Source organism: Ochotona curzoniae, unplaced genomic scaffold (genome assembly GCF_017591425.1).
Source record: "Ochotona curzoniae isolate NIBS_2020 unplaced genomic scaffold, NIBS_Ocur_1.0 contig_2469, whole genome shotgun sequence".
Classification (NCBI taxonomy): Eukaryota; Metazoa; Chordata; class Mammalia; order Lagomorpha; family Ochotonidae; genus Ochotona; species Ochotona curzoniae.
The window spans coordinates 855408-876476 of record NW_024465471.1 but is presented as its reverse complement, the minus strand read 5'-3'; the positions used below and the strand labels follow the sequence as shown (position 1 = coordinate 876476).

Below are 21069 nucleotides of genomic sequence, written 5' to 3'. Positions count from 1 at the left end.
CTAGTAGACAACCTCAGCCTGAGTCACACTACAACTGGAAATGATAAAGGATCTCTGAGTGGTTCTTTTGGGGAGTCCAAAAGATTTTTTGCTATAAGGAGTGAACCTCAGGGGCTGGTGCAATAGCTCAACCAGCTAATCGTCCACCTGCAAGGTGGGCTGAGATCCCACTGGAATTTCATGTTCATGTTCATGTTCATGTCTCAGCAGCTCCACTTCCCATGCAGCTCCCTGCCTGTGGCCTGGGAAAGCAGTTGAGGACGGCCCAAAGCCTTGGGACCTGCACCCACGTGGGAGACGAGGAGGGGCTCCAGACTGTAGCCTGGTCCAGCTGTGGTGTTTGTGATCCATTGGGTAATGAAGTAGGGGGTGAGAGAGGTCTGTCTTTGTGTAAGTCTGCGTGTCAAGTAAATGAATCTTTCTTAAAAAGGAAAAAAAAAAATTTTACAAGAGTAAACGCTACTTTGTCCAGGGCTTTAGGAGAATAACAAGGCAGTTTGGTAGGGAACCCACAACATGTTTTCCTGCTTAATAGTGGCCCTGTTTCCGGTAGCGCACAGGATCGAGCTACAAATGAAGGGACAGGCTTTAAGGAATAACCTCCGTTTCGGCAGTTAGCAAGGTGTCCACGTAGCCTCAATATCGCGGGAACCCACCAAGCGATCCGGAAGCCTACTCAAAGGTGCGAACGCGCAGGCGCGCGTGGCGGAGTGCGCGAGGGGCGGAGCTTCAGCACGGCCGGCGGCCTGGGGCGTGCGTGGCGCGCCCGGCGGCGGAAACGCGCGCCTAGAGCGGGGTCCGAGGGGGGCGGCAGCAATATGCAGGCGGCGGACGGCCACCGTCGGCGAGCTCGCGGTTTCCCCAGTGGTAGCGACGCAGAGACGGCTGCTTCCGGTGGAATCCAGCAGGTCGCGCCGGCAGCACACGTTCCAGTTCCGGGCGGAGATGTAGCGACTGCAGCCTCACGGCCGGGAATGCGGACGCATTTATTGTATCCTCCCAGGGCCCAGTGGTGAACTGCTGGGGAATGCCGGTGGCGGGAGCCGGGTAGCCTGGAGGAAGAAAACAGGGGCAGTTGGAGATCGGCTAGAAGAACGGGGGATGCAGAGTGGCCTGGGCCTCGGGACCGAGGCGGTCCAGGGCGCACGGTTTAAAGCCGTCTGCCTTCTGGAGAGCAGTGGGGGCGCCTGAGCGAGGGCGGGGAACCGGAGAACCCGATGGCACCTTTACCAAGTCTCCACCAGCACCCTCAGTGTGCCCTTCCCGACCCATTTGGAGGCAGAAATCGCCCGGGAGTCCCTGGCTCCAGATGCCGAACCCCACCACGAAGCAATTGGAAAAGATCTGGCAGTGAGCGGCACCATGCTGGCGGTGTAATTGCTGGAAGGGGGTGCGGGATGCGGTGGGAAAGGAGAGGTAGCAGGGGAGGGGGCCGTTCTCCGCCGAGGGAGAGGGAAGCTGGGATCCCCGAGGGTTCGCCGAGCAATGGGAACAGCGACCATCCCCTCAACCTTTCTATTTCTCCTGCAGCCGGTGGACTGCAAAAGATCCTCGCCTCCTCCGAGTGTCCATTATCAACTTTTTGGAGCAGCTTTCCCTGGTGGTGCGAACCCTGCGGCGCTTTGGGCCCCCGGTCTCCCGCTGACACAGACTAACTAAAGGGCCTTGAAGCCGCAGCTGAAGGCCTGTACCCTCCAAGCAATGCATTCAGCCAGAGGGCACTTATGCCAGAGAAGGAAGAAGGCAGCTGGACGTTTACTACATCAACTCCACGTGCTCAGGGGCCACTCCTTTTGTTTGCTGTTTAAATGTTTGCTGGCACCGAGAATAAAACTCAGCTGCTCTTCCCAGCGTCCCATTCTTTGCACCTGTGGCGCCTCCAGATTGCCTCGCCATGTACCGTGAGGCACAGGCCACCTTGGTTTTGTCCTTAAGATTTACTTGAAAGAGATTGCCGTGCTCTGCTTAACTTCCCAAGCACCTGTAATGGTCAGGGCCAAGAATTCTATCTGGGTGTCAGACAAGGATGGCAAGGCCCCAAGTGCTTGGACCATTAGCTCCCATCTCCCAGATGCATTGGCAGCAGGCTGAATCAGAAGCATGGAGTACGCTAGGCACTGTAGTAGGGTATGTTATGCTGGTGGTGGGGACCCCTCAGTCCTTAGCAGTCAGTTCGAATCCTAGCTACTTTGCTTCCAATCCACATTCCTTCCGGTGTCTGCTCGGAAGCAACAATGACTTGGCTGTCTGCCACGCACACACCACACACATAGGCATTTAGAGAGTGAACCGGTAGATGGCACATGACACCTGTCTTTGGCCTGTCAGTCTTACATTGGTGCTGGCTTGAGTCCCAGCTGCCCTGCTTCCCATCCAGCTCCCTGCCTGTGACCTGGGAAAGCAGTCGGGGGCGGCCCAAGGCCTTGGGACCCTGCACCCACGTGGGAGACCTGGAAGAGTGTTGCCAGCCATATCTGTATGTACTGGCTACATGCCGTACCCAAAATGGCGCCGGCCAGAGAAGCCACATCTTGGTGTTTGGTGGAAAGTCACGTAGCTTTCGCAGTACTGCGCAGGCGCCTAGCGCATGCGCAGTGAGCTGCGGCGCGGCAGGCACGTAAACACTGGGACTGACGAATCCAGTCGCCCAGAACCCTGCGTAATCATGACGCCGACCTATCATCGGCGGAGGCGGGGCCAGACAGCACATAAGAGTAGAAAGCCTGCCGGGATCCGAGCCTCCCTCCTCTTCATGTTGGTGTGCACAATAAATTTTACCGCAGAAGGCTTCGCTCGCGTCTGCGTCTTATTGCTGGGCGGTAAGACACGTGGGCGCGACAGAAGAGCTCTTGGCTCCTGTCTGCAGATTGGCTCAGTTCTGCCATTTGTGAGCATTTAGGGAACGTGCCAGTGGATGGAAGATCTGTTTCCCCTTTCCTCTAATTCTGCTTTTCAGATAAATAAATTTTTTTAAAAATAAAGATTCTTGTGGGGCCCGGGGTGGCCTAGCAGCTAAAGTCCTCGCCTTGAACACACCGGGATCCCATATGGGCGCCAGTTCTAATCCCGGCAGCTCCACTTCCCATCCAGCTCCCTGCTTGTGGCCTGGGAAAGCAGTGGAGGACGGCCCAAAGCCTTGGGACTCTGCATCCATGTGGGAGACCTGGAAGAGGCTCCTGGCTTCAGATCGGTATAGCATCGGCTGTTGTGCTCACTTGGGGAGTGAATCATCGGACGGAAGATCTTCCTCTCTGTCTCTCCTTTCTGTATATCTGCCTTTCCAATAAAAATAAAATAAATCTTTAAAAAAAAAGATGCTTGTGGGGGCTTTTTAAAAGAGTTATTTATTTGAGGACCCAGCACTATGGCCTAGTAGCTGCTTGAAATCCGCCGGGAACCCATGTGGGCACTGACTTGTGTCCCAGCTACCCCACTTCCCATCCAGCTCCCTGCCTGTGGCCTGGGAAAGCAGTCGAGGACGGCCCAAAGCCTTGGGGCCCTGTATCCACGTGGGAGACCCAGAAGAAGCTCCTGGCTTCGGATCGGCTCAGCTCTGGTCATTGCAGCCACAACCATCAGACAGGAGATCTTCCTCTTTCCTCCCTGTAAAGCTGTGTTTCTAATAAACATAAAATTTTAAAAGAGGTATTTGAAAGAGTTAGAGGGAGAGACAGAGCAAGGTCTTATATTTTCTGTTGCATTTTCCAAATGGCTACATTGGCCACGCCAGAGCAAGAGCCAGGAGCTTCCTGCAAGTCTTCCACGTGGGTCGCCGGATCCTGAACACATGGTCCATCCTCGTTTGTTTCCTAGGCATATTAGCAGGGAGCTGAATCAGAAGTGGAACAACCAGGACATGAACCAGTGCCCACATGGGATGCCAGTTACGCCACAATGTTGACCAGGGATTTGTTTTAAAGCTGGGACTTGAAGCAGTACTGTGATATGGGGTCCGGGTTTCCCAAGTGACAGCTTAGTCTGCTGTTCCACAGTCAGTGTCGCTTTCTTCTCCATCTTAACTAAGCAATCATGTACTGTGGTCATGCGTTTTACAGTTTGAGATGTAACAGCAAAGTTGGCACAGATTGCTTTTTTGTAGATTTGTATTTATTTGAAAAGTACAGTAACAGGAAGAGAGATCCTCCATGTGCTAGTTCCCACTGCCAGTGGCCACGAGAGCCAAGGCTAGGGCAAGCCAAAGAAGGAGCCAGGAACTCCATCTGGGACTGCCACATGAGTGGCAAGGGCCCAAGGAATTGAGTCATCACCCACTGTTTCCCAGGTGCATTATCCGGGTACTGGATCCAAAGCAGAGCAGTCAGAAGCTGAACCAGTGCCCCAGTAAGGGATGCAGGGATGCAGGCAGCAGCTGAGCGTGCTGTACCACACCTGCCCCCTCCACAAGTTTCTTTTCACAATCTCAGGTAGAAGGTTGATGCTTACAGTAGATCTTAGCAACCTTCCCATATAGTTTTTGTTCCCCCTTTCCTTTTGAAGTAGTTTCATGTTTTCACTTCAAGGAAGAGCTTTCCAGCTTCTTTTTTGGCTTACCTAAACTGCCAGTATGACTCTTCTCTGGCTGTTCAATAAAATATGAGCCAGTTGAACACAGGCACTGAGGTGCCTCCTAGGTGATTAGCAGACTGGCAGTGTATACCACATGGACACGCTGCACAGGGTGCACATCCTGGGGTTGGAGCAGGAAGGCGGAAATTTCATCCCACTAGGTAGAGCATGAGCTGCTTATTGCAGGAATTTTCGTTTTACTGTTTTTGGACTCCAGTCAATCCCAGAGCAACTGAAACCAAGGAGGCAAGAGAAGAACTCTATCCACTACTTACTTTTTTAAGGCTTATTTATCTCAAAGGCAGAAAGCAGGAAACACACACACATCTTGAATTCACTGGTTTGCTCCCCAAATGGCTGCAACAGCCAGAGCTGCACCAAGCTGAATCCAGGAGCTAGGAGCTTTATCTGGGTCTCCCATGAGGGTGCAGCAGCCAGCCTCTGCTGCTCTTCCAGGGCTTCAGCAGGGAGCAGGATACAAAGAACAGCAGCTGAGACTTCAGCTGGTACCCATATGGGATGCCAGTTATGCAAACAGCAGATTTACTTACTATGCCACAGTGACGACTCCACTAAATTTTTAAGGATCTGCATCTGTAGTATACAATTGCTCTCTGAAAAATATACCCTCTCATCCTGTCACTGATATATCAGTTTTGTGTCAAAAGTATAAATGTTTGCATTAGAACAAAATTGAGAACACTAGGGTTTGTGTGCCTTACTGGCATTAGACTGCTGCAGGGCGGGAGAGACTCCTGGGACAATTGGCTAAAGAATTTGGAGAGGGAGCTGAGGCTGTGGTGTAGCAAAGTAAGCTTCTGCCTGAGGCACCAGCATCCAGTATGGGTGCTGGTCTGAGTCCCAGCTATTCCGCTCTGACCCAGCTTCCTACTAATGCACCTGGAAAGGCAGCAGAGGATGACCGAAGTACTGGTCCTTGCTTCACACCAGCTCTCTGTCCCACAGCCTAATAGTCTCGCAGCTCTTCTAAGGCTGCTGTCCCATTCTCCACATGAGCCTGGCATCTTACCACTGGCCACTGAGCCTCTTGCTTTACACCCTGGATGCCTTTCAGTGCTCTGTGCCAGCATCATGCCAGGTGTCATACCTAGAGCCACTATGAAACACCCTCTGCCCTTCTTACCGTCTCTTACCTTCTCCTTCCTTCTGAGTTGATTCATATTTTATAGACATCATTGCTGAATTAGCCAAGAATTCTCTCTTGCTCTGCTAACCCTCCTCATTGTCCCATTCCTCAGGCATTGGTCCCCCTCGCCCCATGGACAGCATTCCGCGGCATCTCCCTTTCTGTGTGCTTGGCTGCTTCTGACCTCTCAGCCACGATTCTGGGACCTCCCCCTTGGCAAGAACTCTAACCCCAGCCAGAGTGTCACGTGCCTAGATCTTTGGTGTTTCCTTCCTTGTTTTTGGCCAAGCGTGCCTTACCCCCTTTGCCCTGCTTGCACAGGGTGGGGGCTGAGGTTGCCGTGCACACCTGATGCACACATGAGTGAAAAAAATTAGGAGTTACCACACGCGAGGCATTGGGTGCTCCACCTGGTCGGGTGTCAGGGAGGATCTCACTGTCCCACACTGGCACTGGGCTCTGGGGGCAGGGGCACAGGGTGGGAGCAGGGCCTGGCATTCAGACAAGGGGAGCGGGGAGCAGATTCAGAGTACACATCCCAGGTTGAGTTGCTAGCCATTGCTGATGCCCATGCTCCCAGTCTCGCGCCGATCTTTAGCAAGCAACTGATCTACCTCATGTCACACACACACACACACACACACACACACACACACACACACACACACACACACACCCACCCACCCACCCACCCACAAAGCCACGCAGGACTCTTGTTTCCCACCTTTTAATTAGGAAAAGACATTACATGAACAAAGGAAAACTCATGCAGTGGCAGAGTGGCAGAGGAAAGACCTGGGAAGCACAAAGAGGGCCAGTTGCTTGGAGGAGGCAGAAGACACAGAGGGTAAGGCCTTGGCCCCTCGGGGTGGGCACAGGACAGGGCAGTGGAGGCCGACAGGGTGCAGGGTGGACACAAATGACGCTGAGGACATTTGGCAGTAGGGCCAGGCAAAGCCCTGTGTTGGAGCCCTGGGCCAGACCCCGCCCCAAGCCTGGGCAGGAGCCTGCTGGTGCTCAGATGGATCAGAAGGGAAGGTCTGATTCCTGAGACACTTGGCCGGGGACAGCCCAGGCCAGGGTGGCACAGCCAGAGCCTGTGAGCAGCTTCGGGTGCACCAGCACCGCCTCCCCTAAGCCCACCCTGGGCCTCTGCTGCTCAGGACAGCTGCGGCTGGCCATGGCCAGGGGCAGGGGTTAGAGAGCGGGCCCAGGCCAGCACTGTCACAGAGGAGCCAGCACGAGTGGCAGGCCCAGGACAACTCAACGGCAGAAGGTAAGTGACATTGGCAACATCCCCCGGGGCACGTTTTCACAGAGGGACACAGTGAGGACAGGTTCAATGCAATAAATAGGCAGTTGGGGCATAAATAGTAAGGGGGCGGGGCATCCATCCCCGGGGTGCCGGGGCTGGAGGGTAGGGTATTGCTGCTGGACGGGGGCACTCGGCCCGGTACCCCATCCTCCCACAGGGCCCAGAGCAAGGCACTAACGAAGGGGTCCCGGGGTGCTCATGGACACGTGGCCCGATGCCCTCCCCCACGACACCTGACCTGGGACTCAGCCTGGGAACCGCGCAGGGAGCATCCACTCCACATGCCTGCAGGACGGCCCCCGGGACAAGCCCCCTCGGCACCACGTCGGTCGTTCTTAGCTGTCGCCAGACACGAGGCTGATGATGTGCTCCAGCTTGTGGCGCAGCCTGTGCTTGCGACACAAGGCGTCTCGGTCCAGAGCGGTGAGGATCTGCGGGAGGAGGGGCCCCTGGGCCTGGGCTCTCGGGGAGAGGACGGTGCTCTCCGTGCCAAGCAGAACCCCCACTTCCCAGCTGGCCAAGCCTGGCCCAGCCCAGCCCAGCCCACCACCCTCGCTCCCTGCACAGCGCACAGCACAGGGCATAAATCCATCCCCTTCTGCTCTCCACAGTTGGGGCACGGTTCCTCCCAGCAGCAGCCTGGACCCCCTGTCCCAGGCCCTCCTGCCTCCCACCTCCCCGAAGCACAGTCTCCAGCAGGGGTGAGCAGACTTTGAGGACTATGCCGTAGTGACCCCTGGCAGGACTCTTCAGCCTCTCCTCTGGGCCTCACCTGGGCTGCAGGGCTGCACGAGGCATTCCTGGGGCTCCTGGGCTCCCTCCCACCCCTCCAGCTGCCCTTCCTGCCCTCAGAGCATCGCACGGGTCCAGGGCTCAGGCGCCTCTCCCTCAGCCCCCACCATGGCCTGCCATCACAAGCTTGTCCTCGCCTAGGCCCTCTGTGCCATGTACAGGCTTGCAGTCACCTGCCTGTGTCCCCCACCCTGCCCCAAGCTATACAGTACGAGCCGCCACGTCCCGGAAGCTACCTGCCTGCTGCTCCCACCACGCCTGTCCTCCCACTCCGGCTGATGAGGCTCCCGCTTCCCTTGCAGTTTCCCTGTGGCCCATAGAGGGCTGGGGGGTGGAGATCTTGAGGGAGCGGTGGCGGCTGCTTCTGCACCCATGAGCCTGTGCCACCTACAGGCTGGAGTTACCTCGGTCTGTTAGCCTGCCGTGCCCCACATCCAATCCCTCAGCCAAAAATACATCCTGAAATTCACACTTAGTCACAAAGCTCATGGGCCCTGCCCCCGTCCCTGAGCCACACACCTGCAGTTCTACCTGATACCCCAGCTCAGGAGGAGTTTTGTCCTCTGGCCACTGGCTTCACGTATAGGTCCCTCGAATTCAGAGATTACCTGTGCTGGGCTCCATGGCCCCATAGACCCTTCCAGCACCGCCATCTTCACTACGGGCCACACCCTTACAGCTGAGAAATGGGGCATGTGTGGGGGGAGGCAGCACACATACCTCCTGGCGATACTTGGTGACATAGAAGTAGAGCTCACTGAGTGCACTAAGGACATTGAAGTCACTGGCATGAAGGCGGGACTGCTCCACAAGGTAGGCGTCCATGTCCTGGTCACTGATGGACGCCATCTTGGAAATGTCCCGATAGTACCTGTTGGGATGCCGAGTTAGTCACTGCTAGAAGTCACCTTTGTCTCATCACCCGCTCTTCTGCTTCCTCTCAGGGCCCACCTCTCCACCCAGCTCTTGTAGTTGGGGATGTCCTTGGCATAGAGGAGCTTGTTGGAGGGCGAGTCCTTGCCCAGGCGGTGCTCGGATGTGGAGCAGGAGTCCATGAAGGTCTGGGCCACCACCGACAGGCAGGCGTCCGTGATGCTGCTCTTGTGGATGTCGAACACGAACTGCGGGTTCTTGATCACATTCACCCAGAAGCGCAGGGGCAAGCTGTATGTGGGGACACATGTGCATAGCTCCAAAGACGCTCCCAAGGCCCCTTTCATGACCACCACTCCCCTTCGGATCTTCTTCCTGGCTGGCTGGCTCATGCCATGTTCAGGGCAGGCAACAGCCTGTACCTGAGGTTTCCACTAGACTGCACGCAGAAATGATAGTGGAGGGCTGCTGCATTTCAGTAGCTGCAGCTTCTAATGTCAGCGCCAGGGCCAGAGCCTCGAGCATCCCTACCCTACAAGGCTGCCTCTCAGTACTGCCCTCACTACCAGCACCTCACCTAAGGCCTGGCACAATCACCCTCAACCACCCTCTTGGCTTGCTAGCACCACTGACATCAGCCTCAGGCCTGCCAGCCACCTTCTCTCCCTGCCAGTCACCCTGGCCCACAAGACTTGAATCCTGGCTAAGCCCCCAGCTCCTTCTACCTGCGTCCCCTCTCACAGAGAGGCCAACAGGGGCCTGGCATAGGGTAGTACCAGTTGCTCTTCCACGTGTGGCGCACATCAGGGTCACTGATCTGCCGCTGGTCTGCCTGCTCGTCCAGAAAATCAAACATGTACTTGATGGCCAAGGGCAAGGCTGAGCCCCGGTGGGCCGTGCTGAACACTGTCTCAAAGAGATCATCCACAAACTTCTGCAGCGTGCCCTGTGTGGGGACAGCCAAGCAGTACACAAGGCTCAGCAATGAGCGGGGCTGCCCCACAGCACTGGTACCTGGGAGCCTCACACTGGGCCCTGATCTCAGGCTAGGAATTGCCGCAGCAACGCCTGGCCCCCGCCACCTGTTGCTCCTTCCCTGGACAACCTTGGGGCCGGGGCCAGGGCCAGCTGAGAAGGCATCTGGGTAGGGGTCGAGGTACAAAGGGGAATGCCCCCACCTTGGTAGCCAGCAGGCGTGTCAGGTAGATCTCAGAGACCATCTTGCTGCCACGGTCCCCTTCCCGGTGGTCAGCATGGTCATGGTTTTTCACCAGGTGCCACAGCTTGGTGCCTGTCTCCTGGTCAGGTGTAATCATGGGTGCCCGCGAGCGGAGACTATCGGGGCTGCTGGCAGTGCGGAGTAAACTCTCTGGGGTGCAGGAAGGACAAGGCCCTTAGATCACCAGACTGCCACCCCCCTCGCTCCCCAGAGGCCAGCAGCCCACACAGACACTACATGCTCTTGCCACCCATCCCACTGCAAGACCCTGCCAAAGCCAAGAGCTCCTGAGTATGCAGTCCAGAGGGAGCCACCCACTTGGACAGCAAATGCCAGGATGCCTTCTGCAGTGGACGCCACTCTGCCTGGCCTTGTGACACCTACCATAGCGGCTGAGGGAGCGTGTGAAGGTGAAGGAATTGGCCATGTTATAAGCAGACACTTGTTTGGGCACCAGTGCCACCAAGGAACCATCTGTCACCTAGAGGCCACAGAGATAGAGAGGGAGCAGTGCAGGAAGCCAGGAATCCAAAGGGCCGCCACCCACCTGCAACCTGCGCACACGTGGGCGGCACCTGCGGTCCCGTGAGAAGGCCTTGGAAGTGTGGGAACAAGGGCCGGGGAGAGCCAGAGCCACCTGGGGGCACACAGGCCTGCAGCTGCTCACCTGGTAGTGAGCTAGGGAGTTGACCCTCTTCCAGTCACACTCGATCTTGGTCGTGACATCCTCGTCCTGGAGGATGATGCGGGCCATGCGGCCCTGGCGCCATTCTGTGGGCACAGACACGCCTGAAGCTTAGGGCCACCCTGCCGAGACTCCAGGCCCATTCTTCATGGAGAACAGGGCCCTGGTGGAGAGCAGCTAGACAGCTGAGGACCCACGGAGGCTGTGGGCATGAGCAGGGTGAAGGGAGGGCTGGCAGGAAGGAGCTGGAAGCTCACCCAGGTCCATGTCCTCCGCTTTGGGACGCTGCGAGTACGGGATGCCCTTGTATACAGTGTCCAGCAGCTTGTCCTTGGCCTGGGTGATGCTGTCGCAGTTGAGCACCTTCACTGGCACCTGGGCACTACCTTCGCTCTCCGGGCACACACAGTGCAGTGTCTAGAGGAGGAGGGGGATTACAGGGTCGGTCTGCGGTCCTCACCCCTTGTGCCTTCGAGGCCCTGTGCTCACCAGCGTCTTGTAGTCGATCTGCTGCCGGATGAGCTTGTCCTCGCTGAGGGAGTAGCGGGCCTCACCCGTGATGGCGTCGATTGGGCCCTTCTCCATCTGCTGCTTGATGGCGCAGTACAGCAGGAAGAGGGGCTCCCCTGCACACTCCTGTGGCCAGGTCAGAGCGCAGCCCATCACCTGCCTGACGCCCAGGGGTTCCCTGGCATCCCTCACCGCCTGCCCACCTCCCAAGCGTACCTTCAGGAATTTATGCAGCAGGAACGTGAACCAGTTAGTAAGCATCTTCTCAGCTACTGACTCCGTCCTAGGGCAGAACGGGGACCCTCAGGTGGACCTGGGAGAAGGTGGGGCTCTCTCTGGGGGTGGGACCACTCAGGCAACACAGCACACACCTGCGCAACAGCAGCTTCGGGTGGTTCTTGCTCTCCAGGTTTTTCTCTATGAGGTCAGCCAGCAGCTGCTTGAGCAGCCCCGTAGCATAATCAAGGCGACTCTGCAGGGCCACCATGGTGAGTGAGGCTACGGTGCCACGGTCACGCATCGAGAAGCTGCTCTGAGCCTCGAGTGTGTGAATGAAGGTGAGCACGAAGGCGCGGCTGTGCAGCAGCTGGCCAAAAAGGCGCAGGGCCTTCTCCACATTGGGGGGAGTCTGTTGGGAGTAGCGAGTGTCAGGAGGTGGGGCAGTGGCCTCAGGGGGACAGGGCGTGGGTGGGCCAGGGGACTCACATCCAGCTCCTTGAGCACAGGGTGGGCCTCAATGCCTGGGAACAGCACACGCACGGCATAGGTCCTGTAGTCCAGGAATGGGATCTGCACCCCATCCATGTGGTTGGTCAGCTCGTTGATGTCTGTCTGCAGCTCTGCAAAAGCTGGGAATGGGCGGGAAGGTGAGCAGAGCTATGCGGGAGAAGCTCCCTGGCTCCGCACCCCACACTGCACTGGGCATGCGCAGCCTCGGCACCTTCCTTGCACTCCAGGGCCACACGAGACTCCAGGTTGTCCATCTGTAGCTGCAGCCGTTTGAGTGTGCGATCAGCATCCTGAGTCTTGCGCTTGTACGCCACCAACACAGCGGTGATGGCCAGCAGCAAGAAGCCACCCCCTGCCGCCAGCCCCGCCATGGCTGGCAGGGTGAGGGCCCGCTCGGCTGAGATGTGCAGGGTGCCTAGCCAGAACTCCAGGCCACCTACCAGCACCTGTAGAGATGGACCAGAGTTGAGCCCATGCCATGCCCACCTGTACCTGCCCCCACCCCATGGACGTCCCATGTGCCACCTACCATGACAGGCTGCCGGCCAGTCTGGCTGGGCGAGTCACACAGCAGTTGTGTGTCTGACACGGTGAGTGCGCATGGCTGGCCTCCAATCAGCACTGTGTAGTTGAGGCGTGAGCTGCCAGCTGCGGCAGGGATCAGGTTCTTGCCCTTGGGGCAGAGGACATATGAGCCCAGGGCAGAGCGAATCCCTTCCTCTCCCCTCCCCCTGCTGACCTCAACCCACTGGCACCTTGAGCACCACATGGGAGCCAGGTTTGACGTCCAGGACACCAGAGGGCGCCAGGGGCTCAAAGCTGGGGTCCGGATAGTAGGTGAAGGCTGAGCGGTTGAGGGAGCGGGCTGTCTGCACGTGGTCCAACACGAAGCCAAATTCATCAGGGTGCTCACCTTGGGCCCGTGGCTGGGGCTGCCCCGGGAAGATGCCGGGGGCTTTACACAGCATGGCAGTGTCATTAATCACCTGGCACGTCTGTGGGAACAAGAACGGGCAGTGCAGCCAGGAGGCCATGGCCACGGGATCAGGTGGGTCGAGCACAGCTGGTACTCACGTTGGTGGTCTCGATGCCTCGGTACTTGGCCCGGACCCGGGGCTCCTGCACCGTGAGCAGGTGAGTGCCACTCACTGTGATCGCAGTGCTGCCACTGGGAAGAGGAGTGAGCTGCTCAGGCCCCTCCCGCGCAGGCCCCTCCCGTGCAGGCCCAGCCCTCCGAAGGCTCAGCCCTGCCCTCTGCCCGGGCACACGGGATGCGGGTTCACAGGATGTCCAAGGCTGCCCCGCCCGGCCGGGAGAGGCTTGTTCTCCCTGGAGCCCTACTTGATGATGCTCCAAGTCGGCTCGAGGCGGGTGACCGTGGGATCCTGGGTGTAGGTATAGATGACTCCGGGGCTGGAGATATTGGCACGGTCGATGGCAAGGGTGATGGGGGCCTGGCTGGGACCCAGTGTGGAGCCGGGTGAGACGCACACAATTGCCTCGGCATCTCTCCTAGTGGGCAAAAAGGGCACTTGGAGCAGGTGGGCCCCAGGGCTGCCTGCCTCCGCACCCCGCCCCCATGCACAGGCTGAGGCTGGTGGGATCCTGCAGCACCTCACAAACTGGCACTCGCCGTCTCTCACGGTCACTGTGACTCTGCTGCCAGCGTTCAGAGAGCTGCCAGAGATGGTGAGGCGTGTGCCCCCCGAAGCTGGACCCCGACTGGGACTCACACGGTCAAAGGTCGGTGTCTGGGGAAGAAGGAATGTCGAGGGGTGAGACGAGGAGGCAGCCCAGGCTGGGTGAGCAGGGGCTGGAAGGCACAAGGAGACAGAGCAACGCACCACAAAGCTGTAGAGCTGCTCAGACTGGGTGCGGAAGTCCACAGAGCAGTCACCCACACACAGCTCAGCAGGCCCGGGTGGCGGGCTGGGCACCAGGGACTCCTCCATCTCACACACGATCCTGGGGGTCAGAGGAGGTCACGGGCAGCCAAGGCCAAGGGCCCGGCTGCCCGACGCTCACACTCACCTCTCAGCACTGACATACTCAGTGGGGATGGAGTTGCAGCGCACGCCAGCCACCCGCAGGCCCAGCTCCCGAGAGGCAAGGCCCAGGTTCTCGCCCACGATGGTGACCCGAGTGCCTCCTTCCTTGGGCCCCATGAGTGGGTGGATCTGCACAGTGGGGCGGTAGACAAGGGTCAGCTCACATTCACAGGGACCCTGCGGGCAGGGAGGTGGGGCAGTGGGCTGACCTGGGCAATGCGGGGATGGCTACACCGGGCACCCTTCTGGCTCGGGTGCATCCAGTTGGTCTTGGGAGTTGGGCAGTGGGCTCGCAGCTGGCACTTGTGCTCTGAGATGCACCAGCCACAGTTGAAGCGGGGATCAGCCTTGAGGCAGAGGCCACAGCTGGGCCGCTGGGCCCAGCATTTGTACAGGAGTGCTGTGGGAAGAGGGAGCATGGCCAACAGGGCAGGCAGCAGCTAGCAAGCATGTGGTGTGAGGGCTGCACCCCTGCCCTGGGAGACCGACTCCTTAGCCCTCTGGCAGCCCTCACCTCGGAAGCCGGGAGGCTTGTCAATGGGGAAACCCCCATCCCAGACTACGGAGAAGTCCAGCTCAGTGTCGCCATGCTCCTCGCCTTCATAGGAGTACTGTGAGACAGGGCGTGGTGTGCCCCCAGGCACGGTGAGCAGGCCTCCTGCCCCACTCCAAGGTCTTTGCCAAACACCCCCTCCCAGACTCAAGCCGCTCCAGCCTGTGGCCCCCCTGGGCCCTGAGGGGTGGCCTGGGGCTCACCGAGGCATTCTGGCACTGCACGCTGCTACTGTTGAAACGCACGGCAGGCACCCGCTGCTGCTGCCCCTGCACGCGCACTACGCACTCATAGTTCTTCTGGCCCGACTGTGGCTGTGGCAGGTTCTTGGCCCGCAGCGTAAGGGGCTGCATGACTCCGACTGGGATGAGCAGGTCCCCGCTGGGCAGGAGCTCAGGGCAGCCCTGGGGGAAAAGCTCTTATCAGCTGCCCACTGGATGCAACCTCCAGACCAAGCTCGCCTACCTGCATGGAAAGGCTCAACGCAGAGGAGGAAAGACCAGGGCCCAGCCCACACACAGCTCAGCCCCTCCCCCAGCCCACGGCCCCTGCCTCACCTCAGGGCTGTGGACCCTGCCCTCCTGGAAGGAGCACTCGTGGGGGTGGCTGGTACACACGTGGCGGTACTTACACCAGTGGCAGGGATAAGCGCTGCCAACACATGACATGCACCTGGCAGAGGAGAGAGCCTCTTAAGCAGGAACAGAGCAGGTGCACTGCTCTCCCAGCCCGTCTGAGAACACAGTAAGACCCGCACCGCCCAGTGGGGTGTGAGCGGCTGGAAAGCCAGTAAGACCCGCACCGCCCAGTGGGGTGTGAGCAGCTGGAAAGCCAGCCTTACCTGGGCCCCAGGGCTAAGTACTCACGACTGCCAAACACTGCAGTTGTACAAGATAAAGTCGGCTCCGGCGAATATCACGCCTGTCTCCTTGGAGAGCAGCTGCAGGCGCACAGTGCGCGTGGCCCCTACGATGAGCCCAGGGAGGTCTTTAATGGGCCCGCCGCAGCAAGCACACCTTCCCCCAGACCTCAGCCACAAAATGCAGCACACTGACCATGCCCCCTCGTAAGTGCCTGGAGCTCCTGGAGAGAGGGGGAGGGGCAGCGTAGCTCCCCAGAGGGCAGCAGGACAGCCTCACTCTGTGCCACTTCCTCGAAGGCACAGCGCACACCTGCGCTGAGGTCTGGCACGTTGCGCATGGCTACAGTCAGCTGGGGGAGGCAGAGGGTTCAGGGCACGGCATACCCCCAGCAGTGCCCACACAGACCCCAGTGCCACTCCCTGCCACTCACCTGCACCCCAGGTGACGTTACTGACACGTTGTTGGGCCGGACACGCACCTGAACACACTTACTCAGCTCTTCCACAAAGCCGTGTGGTGAAGAGGCACCTGGACAGGCCCCCTCACGGCAGCACCTGCCAGAAGGCCAAGCTGGAGCCATCCTACCACTGCCCCAGAAAGGCCTGGGAGTGCTGGGGAGAGGGGGACGGAACGGGCAGCAGCCTGCCCAGCTCCCAGTGCCAGGCAACAGCATGACTTAGCCTCATCCCTTGGGGTCCAAGTGATGCCAGGGGTGGAGGTTCTACTAATTAGCTGCAGAAAGTACAGGAGGCAGGAGGAAGGGAGGAAGCAGCTGCCAGTGTGCAGCCAGGGGGAAGTGGGCATAGCAGTTGGCACTGGCTCGCACTCAGTGTGCCTATTCTTCCTGGAGCCCACCAGCTCTCCAGGCTAGTGCCCTTACCTGTGCTGCAGCACACACCAGCCACAGTGTGGGTCCCCTGCGCCCAGGCAGGCCTCACAGCTCACATACTGCTCGCACGTCTCCACTGGGAGCTGGCTCACCTGGGGACAGGCAGGCATCAGCATCCGGCCCCTGGCTGTCCCCACACCCAGCACTGCCCACCGTGGGCCCACCTGCTTCTCACTCAGGAGGTAGATATGCCGATGGTCAGGGCTGAACAGCAAGTCTCGTAGGATGGGGCTGCCATCCACCACGGGCACTGTTTCATACAGATGGGCGTCCTGGGAGCCATCAACCCGCACCTGAACCACAAGAACAGCCTGAGGCTACTGTGCCCAGGGATTCTCCAGGATGTGGCAGAGCCGCAGTCACAACACTTGGCGTGCAAAGCAATTGTTTCCAGAGGGGAGAGGCAGAACACCTAGGGTGGCCCTTAAGTCTGGAGCACAGGGGAGCAGGTGTGACGGTGCAGTTGAAGCACATTGAAAGTGTTCTGCAGTGAGCCAGTGCTGCCAACTGCACAGCTCTGGACTGTACACTGTACATGGCCGCAGTGGCCTGCACACCATCTTTCCCCACACCTCAGGGATAGCTCTGTGTCTGTCACTTGCCCCGACACCCAGGTTCCCAAGAGTCCAGCCCCACTTTTGTACCTGGCCAACCTCAGTGCCTACAAGTGCAAGAGCATATGAGGGGGGGCTATGGGGAGGACTGGGGGAATCCCAGAGCCTATGAAACTGTGTCATAAAATGAAATTAAAAATTTATCCATGCCAAAAAAAAAAAAAAGAACATATACGTGCACCAGGCTGGAGGGATGGGACAGGAAGAGAACTGGAGGTGAGTGTGTGCCAGAGCTGGGAGGCTCTAGGAGCAGGGTGGATGCAGGCAACGCTCCCAAGGCGAGAGCCTGCAGGGTTGTGTCTGCACCAGTGTCCTCACTTTTCTGGCTGAGACCCAGGCAATGAGCGCTCAGCCTGGCCCCGGCAGCCCAGGCCATTGTGCGAGCTGCACCAGCGAGGCTGGCTGAGTGGCTGCTAGGGAGCCTGGGGCCCCTAGGCCTTGTCTGCATGTTCCCACTCTCACAGCTTGTCCTGGGTCTCAGGGCTGAGCCCCCCTCCCCCCACCAAGGGATGCAGAGCCAACCTTCTTGAGCCTGCCGCTGCGTGTGCCGATGAATACCACAGAGTGCTGGTGGTAGGTGTAGGCAGCCACGCTGGCCATGCCATCAGTGCTGTCGGCCAGGAGGGGCAGCCCCTCGATCACGTGCAGGCCGCCCAGAGGCTGATTCAGCACCAGCCCACAAAAGTTGCCGTTGATCTGCATGGGCTGGCAAAACAGAGCAAAGTGACTGGGCCTACAGGTGCCAAGTACAAACCACCCACACAGAGGCCAGTGGCGCGCATGAGCACTAGGGAGCAGGGTCTAGAATGCACCAGTGGGTCTGACATCTTGCCTCCCAAACACCCTATCCCATCCCTGAGAGCCCCACGGGAAGGGAAAGCAGGAAGGGGCAGAACCTGGGCCCGGTAGGCCAGGACACGCTGGGAGGCTGCCACTGATTTGCAGGGCCAGGGGAAGATGGCAGTCGACCAGGTACAGAGAAGCAGGGCACAGCTGGCGGTGCGGGTGCTCACTGTGTTGATGCAGGGCATCTCCTTGTTGAGTAGCCAGGGCAGGGCCAACGTGCCCTCCCCGCGGTAGCATGACTGGATGCGACGTCGGATGTGTGCGTTGATGTTGCTGAGGGTAAAGAGGCAGAGGATGGTCTGGCGGGGCGGGCTGGCCCGGTTCTTCTGTCCCTGAGAGAAGATGGTGAAGAGGACGTCCTCGTCAGCTGGGATGCCCAGGGCCTGGGCCAGCAGCAGGCCGGGCTTGGCCAGGTGGGCACTCTGCACCAAGCGGTACTCCACGCCATGCCAGGAGCAGCCGATGGGGAACTCCACATACGAGTAGAACTCTGAGTCCCCTGCGCACATGCGTACGATCTTGGACGTGAAGAATTTCTCGCCTGCTGCGTCCAGCAGCGTCTGCTGGGTGTCGAGTTGCAATGTCAAGAAGTACACGAAGGGGGCGCTGGCGAAGCCGTAGATGTAGTAGATGTCGAAGGCAGGGTACAAGGACAGCGTGTCCGAGGGGATCTTGATCTGAGAGGACACAAATTCGTCCTGGTACACCTGCGGACCGAGCAGAAGGGACAGCGCGGGATGAAGCTCTCCTCCCACGCACAGTACACTGCCCCCCCAGCCCCGCAGTCGGGATGTGCCTGCCCGCCCACCCTGAGCCACTCTTCCACACGGCAGTGACAGCAAGGGCCGTACAGTGCTGTCTTTGGCCAGGGGAAGGAAAGGAGGGGAACGCGCCCCTCCGAGGGCAAGAGGAGAGGCGGGGCAAAGGGAGCGCGCGGCTGAGCAGGCGGACAGCTGACGCACCAGACTGAACATGTCGGCGCCGTGCTCATTGCCAATGAGCTTGCGGGAGCTGAGCGTAGGGAAGTACTCTGACTTGCCATCGACTGCAGTACCCACGAACAGTTTGCTGGGCCCCTGGCCCTGCTCCACGATGACGCCAGCCATGGAGTCGGGCTCCTGGGCCCCCGACAGGTAGTGCTCCTTGCGGTGGTGTGGCTCACCCAGCTTGAAAAGGTCGTCCAGGCGCAGGAACTGGCAGATGCCCTGCCACACGCTGCCACAGGCTACCAGGCGGCGTGCGGCATAGTCGATGAGCAGCAGCTTATTCACGTTGTCTGCAGGGGCCAAGCGATGGGCACACGCGCGCATGCTGGGTGGTGGGTAGCAGCGAGCATTGTCCTCGACGGGCCCAGTGACATGGGCCCGCAGCTCAGTCAGGTTAGAGGCAAGCTTGAAGACTCGGTTCACAGCACCTACAAACACCTCCCCCGTCACTCGATGCACAGCCAGGTGGGTGAGCGTGGTGTCTGTCACAGCAAAGGCACGGAAGGCCCTGGCGCTGCCCAGGCCCCCATCCACAGCGAGGGAGAGCAGTAGGAGGAGGCAGACAGTGGGCATGGCCGCCAGCTGCCCCTGGGACAGTACTGAGGAGAGAATGGCAATGGAAGACCAAGCTGTGCACCATCCTTGTGCGACGCCAGCGCACGGCCAAGGGCCGCGCTACCGAGGACGAGCCCCAGCCCCAGATGGTGACAGCAGCCGGGGAGGAGGGGCCTCCGCTAGGGCGTGGGAGTGAGCAGCAAATGCACACTGGCCGGGGGGCCATCAATCATCCCCCACCCCTGCTGCTGGGCCACACCCGGAGGGGGCCAGCAGAGGCAGCCGCGTGGGAGCTTCTCCCACAACAGAGACCCCCAACACCACAGCCCACAGCTGAGGGTGGAGAAAGGTGGGATGTGTGGTGGCAGTCGGGGCTGTGGTGCCACCACTCAGCAGCCCTGCCCCCAGGAGCCCTGGGACACGGGTCTGTTGAAGCCACGGTGGCTGCTGGCCCCAGCTGGCCCTGGCTCCAGGGTCCTCAACCGGCCTCGCCACTGCAACACAAAGCCGAACAAGTCTGCCCCCATAGCCATGCGCTGAGACCAGCGGAGGCAGTTCTGCACAGCTCTGCCGCGAGATGCAGAGGTTTGCTGGCCAAGGGAAGGTGTAGAGAGGGCGTCCCAGGAGGCTTGTGGAAAGGGAGTATAGTCAAGGCTCCGGGGAAAAGGGGCACGGACTACAGGGGCAGTGCTGCGATTGGCACTTGGCCCCTAGGCCACACCCAGCCAGCCCCAAGCTGCAAAGACAGCACAACAGCGTTGTGGCAGCCAGCAGGGCAGGCTCAGGGCAGGCTCAGGGCTACTGTCTCTGCGTCCAAAGCTCAAGAGAGACAAGAGGGTCCCCGGCTGGGAAGGGTGCAAGAAATTAAAGCAAAGGAGCAGAGAAGAGAGGAAGGGCAGAGGGGAGTGCATGTGCCCGGACAAGCGGCAGGCCCGGCTTGGAACTGCAAAGTTTCAGCTTGGATCTATCATCTCCTGGGCTCTTTTGTCAGGCCTGCCTGCTCGATCGCTAATGCAATGGCCAGAGAAGAAAGAAAGGAGAAAGCAGCTCACTCCCTACCCTCACCTCCTCCATATCGCCCGGGGAAGATCAGCTGAACAGCAGGCTAGTCGGCACAGGCGAGGAAATCTGGAGCCCAAGGCAGCCCCCGGCAGCCCCACTCCCCCACCCCAGTGAGGTGCTAATGTCGGACATCGCAGGCATACCCAGGCCCTGTGCTCCAGCCCTGACATTGGGGGAAAAGAATGAGAACAGCCCCTACACAGAAATGCTCCCACAACCGCAGCCGCCTCCGCACCCCGCCCCCGCCCCACCGCGCTCCAAGGCGCGGTTAACCCTCCACACACCTGCGGAGACCCTAATGGACAGGGGTGCTACAAAGGGTCCTATTGGCAGACGGTCTCGGCTCAGGTTGGCCGTCGGGAGCTGCGCTGGACGCAAAGAGCCAAGCAGACTGGAGAAAGGGGAAGAAGAACAGGTTCTGATCCCCGCAATCCCGAGCTGAACCCCTGGACTGCCCAAGCCCTGGGACCTCAGAGGGCTGTCCCCGCACGGGCAGCGCGGAGGGAGGCCACCTACCTGACTCGGCCGCCGCCGCCTTGGAGTGACCGCCAGCCGGCCACGTGGACGCGCCCCTGAGCCCCACACCGGCCCGGCCGGCGCGCCCCCGCTCCCTCGCCTCGCGCCCCGCGCCCCGCGCGCCGCCGCCCGGTCGCCGCCGCCCACACACTGGGCCGGCCCGCGGCAGCCGGGGCCTTTTAAGTCCGGACCGTACCACCGCGCTGGGCGGGGGCGCCCGAGCGGCAGCAAGCAGGGCCGGGGGGCGCTGCTCACGGAGAACGCAGCGCCAGCCCCCACAGGCCTCCCGGACTCCTCGGCC

General features: G+C 59.7%; 2 protein-coding genes across 5 annotated transcripts; one reads left to right on the top strand and one right to left on the bottom strand.

Annotated features, from left to right (window-relative positions):
- The first annotated feature begins 735 nt into the window (after nt 1–735).
- LAGE3 (L antigen family member 3) lies at nt 736–1844 on the top strand. Of its 2 annotated transcripts, none has more exons than XM_040974709.1 (3): nt 736–991; nt 1245–1350; nt 1531–1844. In XM_040974709.1, exons 1-3 carry the CDS (start codon nt 819–821, stop codon nt 1657–1659), a joined length of 408 nt encoding a protein of 135 aa, XP_040830643.1. In that variant the 5' UTR covers nt 736–818; the 3' UTR covers nt 1660–1844. The 2 variants fall into 2 exon arrangements, with proteins under 2 accessions (XP_040830643.1, XP_040830642.1); XM_040974708.1 differs by having other exon boundaries at nt 1245–1373.
- A 4581-nt stretch (nt 1845–6425) lies between these two features.
- PLXNA3 (plexin A3) lies at nt 6426–19237 on the bottom strand. Of its 3 annotated transcripts, none has more exons than XM_040974631.1 (32): nt 18612–19237; nt 17817–18356; nt 17326–17508; nt 16354–16482; nt 16181–16281; nt 15731–15854; nt 15493–15649; nt 15304–15403; nt 14995–15109; nt 14641–14841; nt 14399–14495; nt 14094–14284; nt 13868–14013; nt 13681–13801; nt 13451–13587; nt 13178–13348; nt 12911–13004; nt 12592–12831; nt 12366–12509; nt 12048–12282; nt 11813–11955; nt 11479–11735; nt 11324–11390; nt 11087–11233; nt 10855–11014; nt 10580–10683; nt 10297–10393; nt 9872–10062; nt 9470–9639; nt 8772–8984; nt 8541–8691; nt 6426–7459 (listed from the first exon to the last, which is right to left on the bottom strand). In XM_040974631.1, the coding sequence occupies exons 1-32, from the start codon at nt 19206–19208 to the stop codon at nt 7364–7366; spliced, it is 5619 nt and encodes a 1872-aa protein (XP_040830565.1). In that variant the 5' UTR covers nt 19209–19237; the 3' UTR covers nt 6426–7363. The 3 variants fall into 3 exon arrangements, with proteins under 3 accessions (XP_040830565.1, XP_040830567.1, XP_040830566.1); XM_040974633.1 differs by having other exon boundaries at nt 12823–12831; XM_040974632.1 differs by having other exon boundaries at nt 11801–11955; nt 18612–19228.
- Between the last annotated feature and the right edge of the window lie 1832 nt (nt 19238–21069).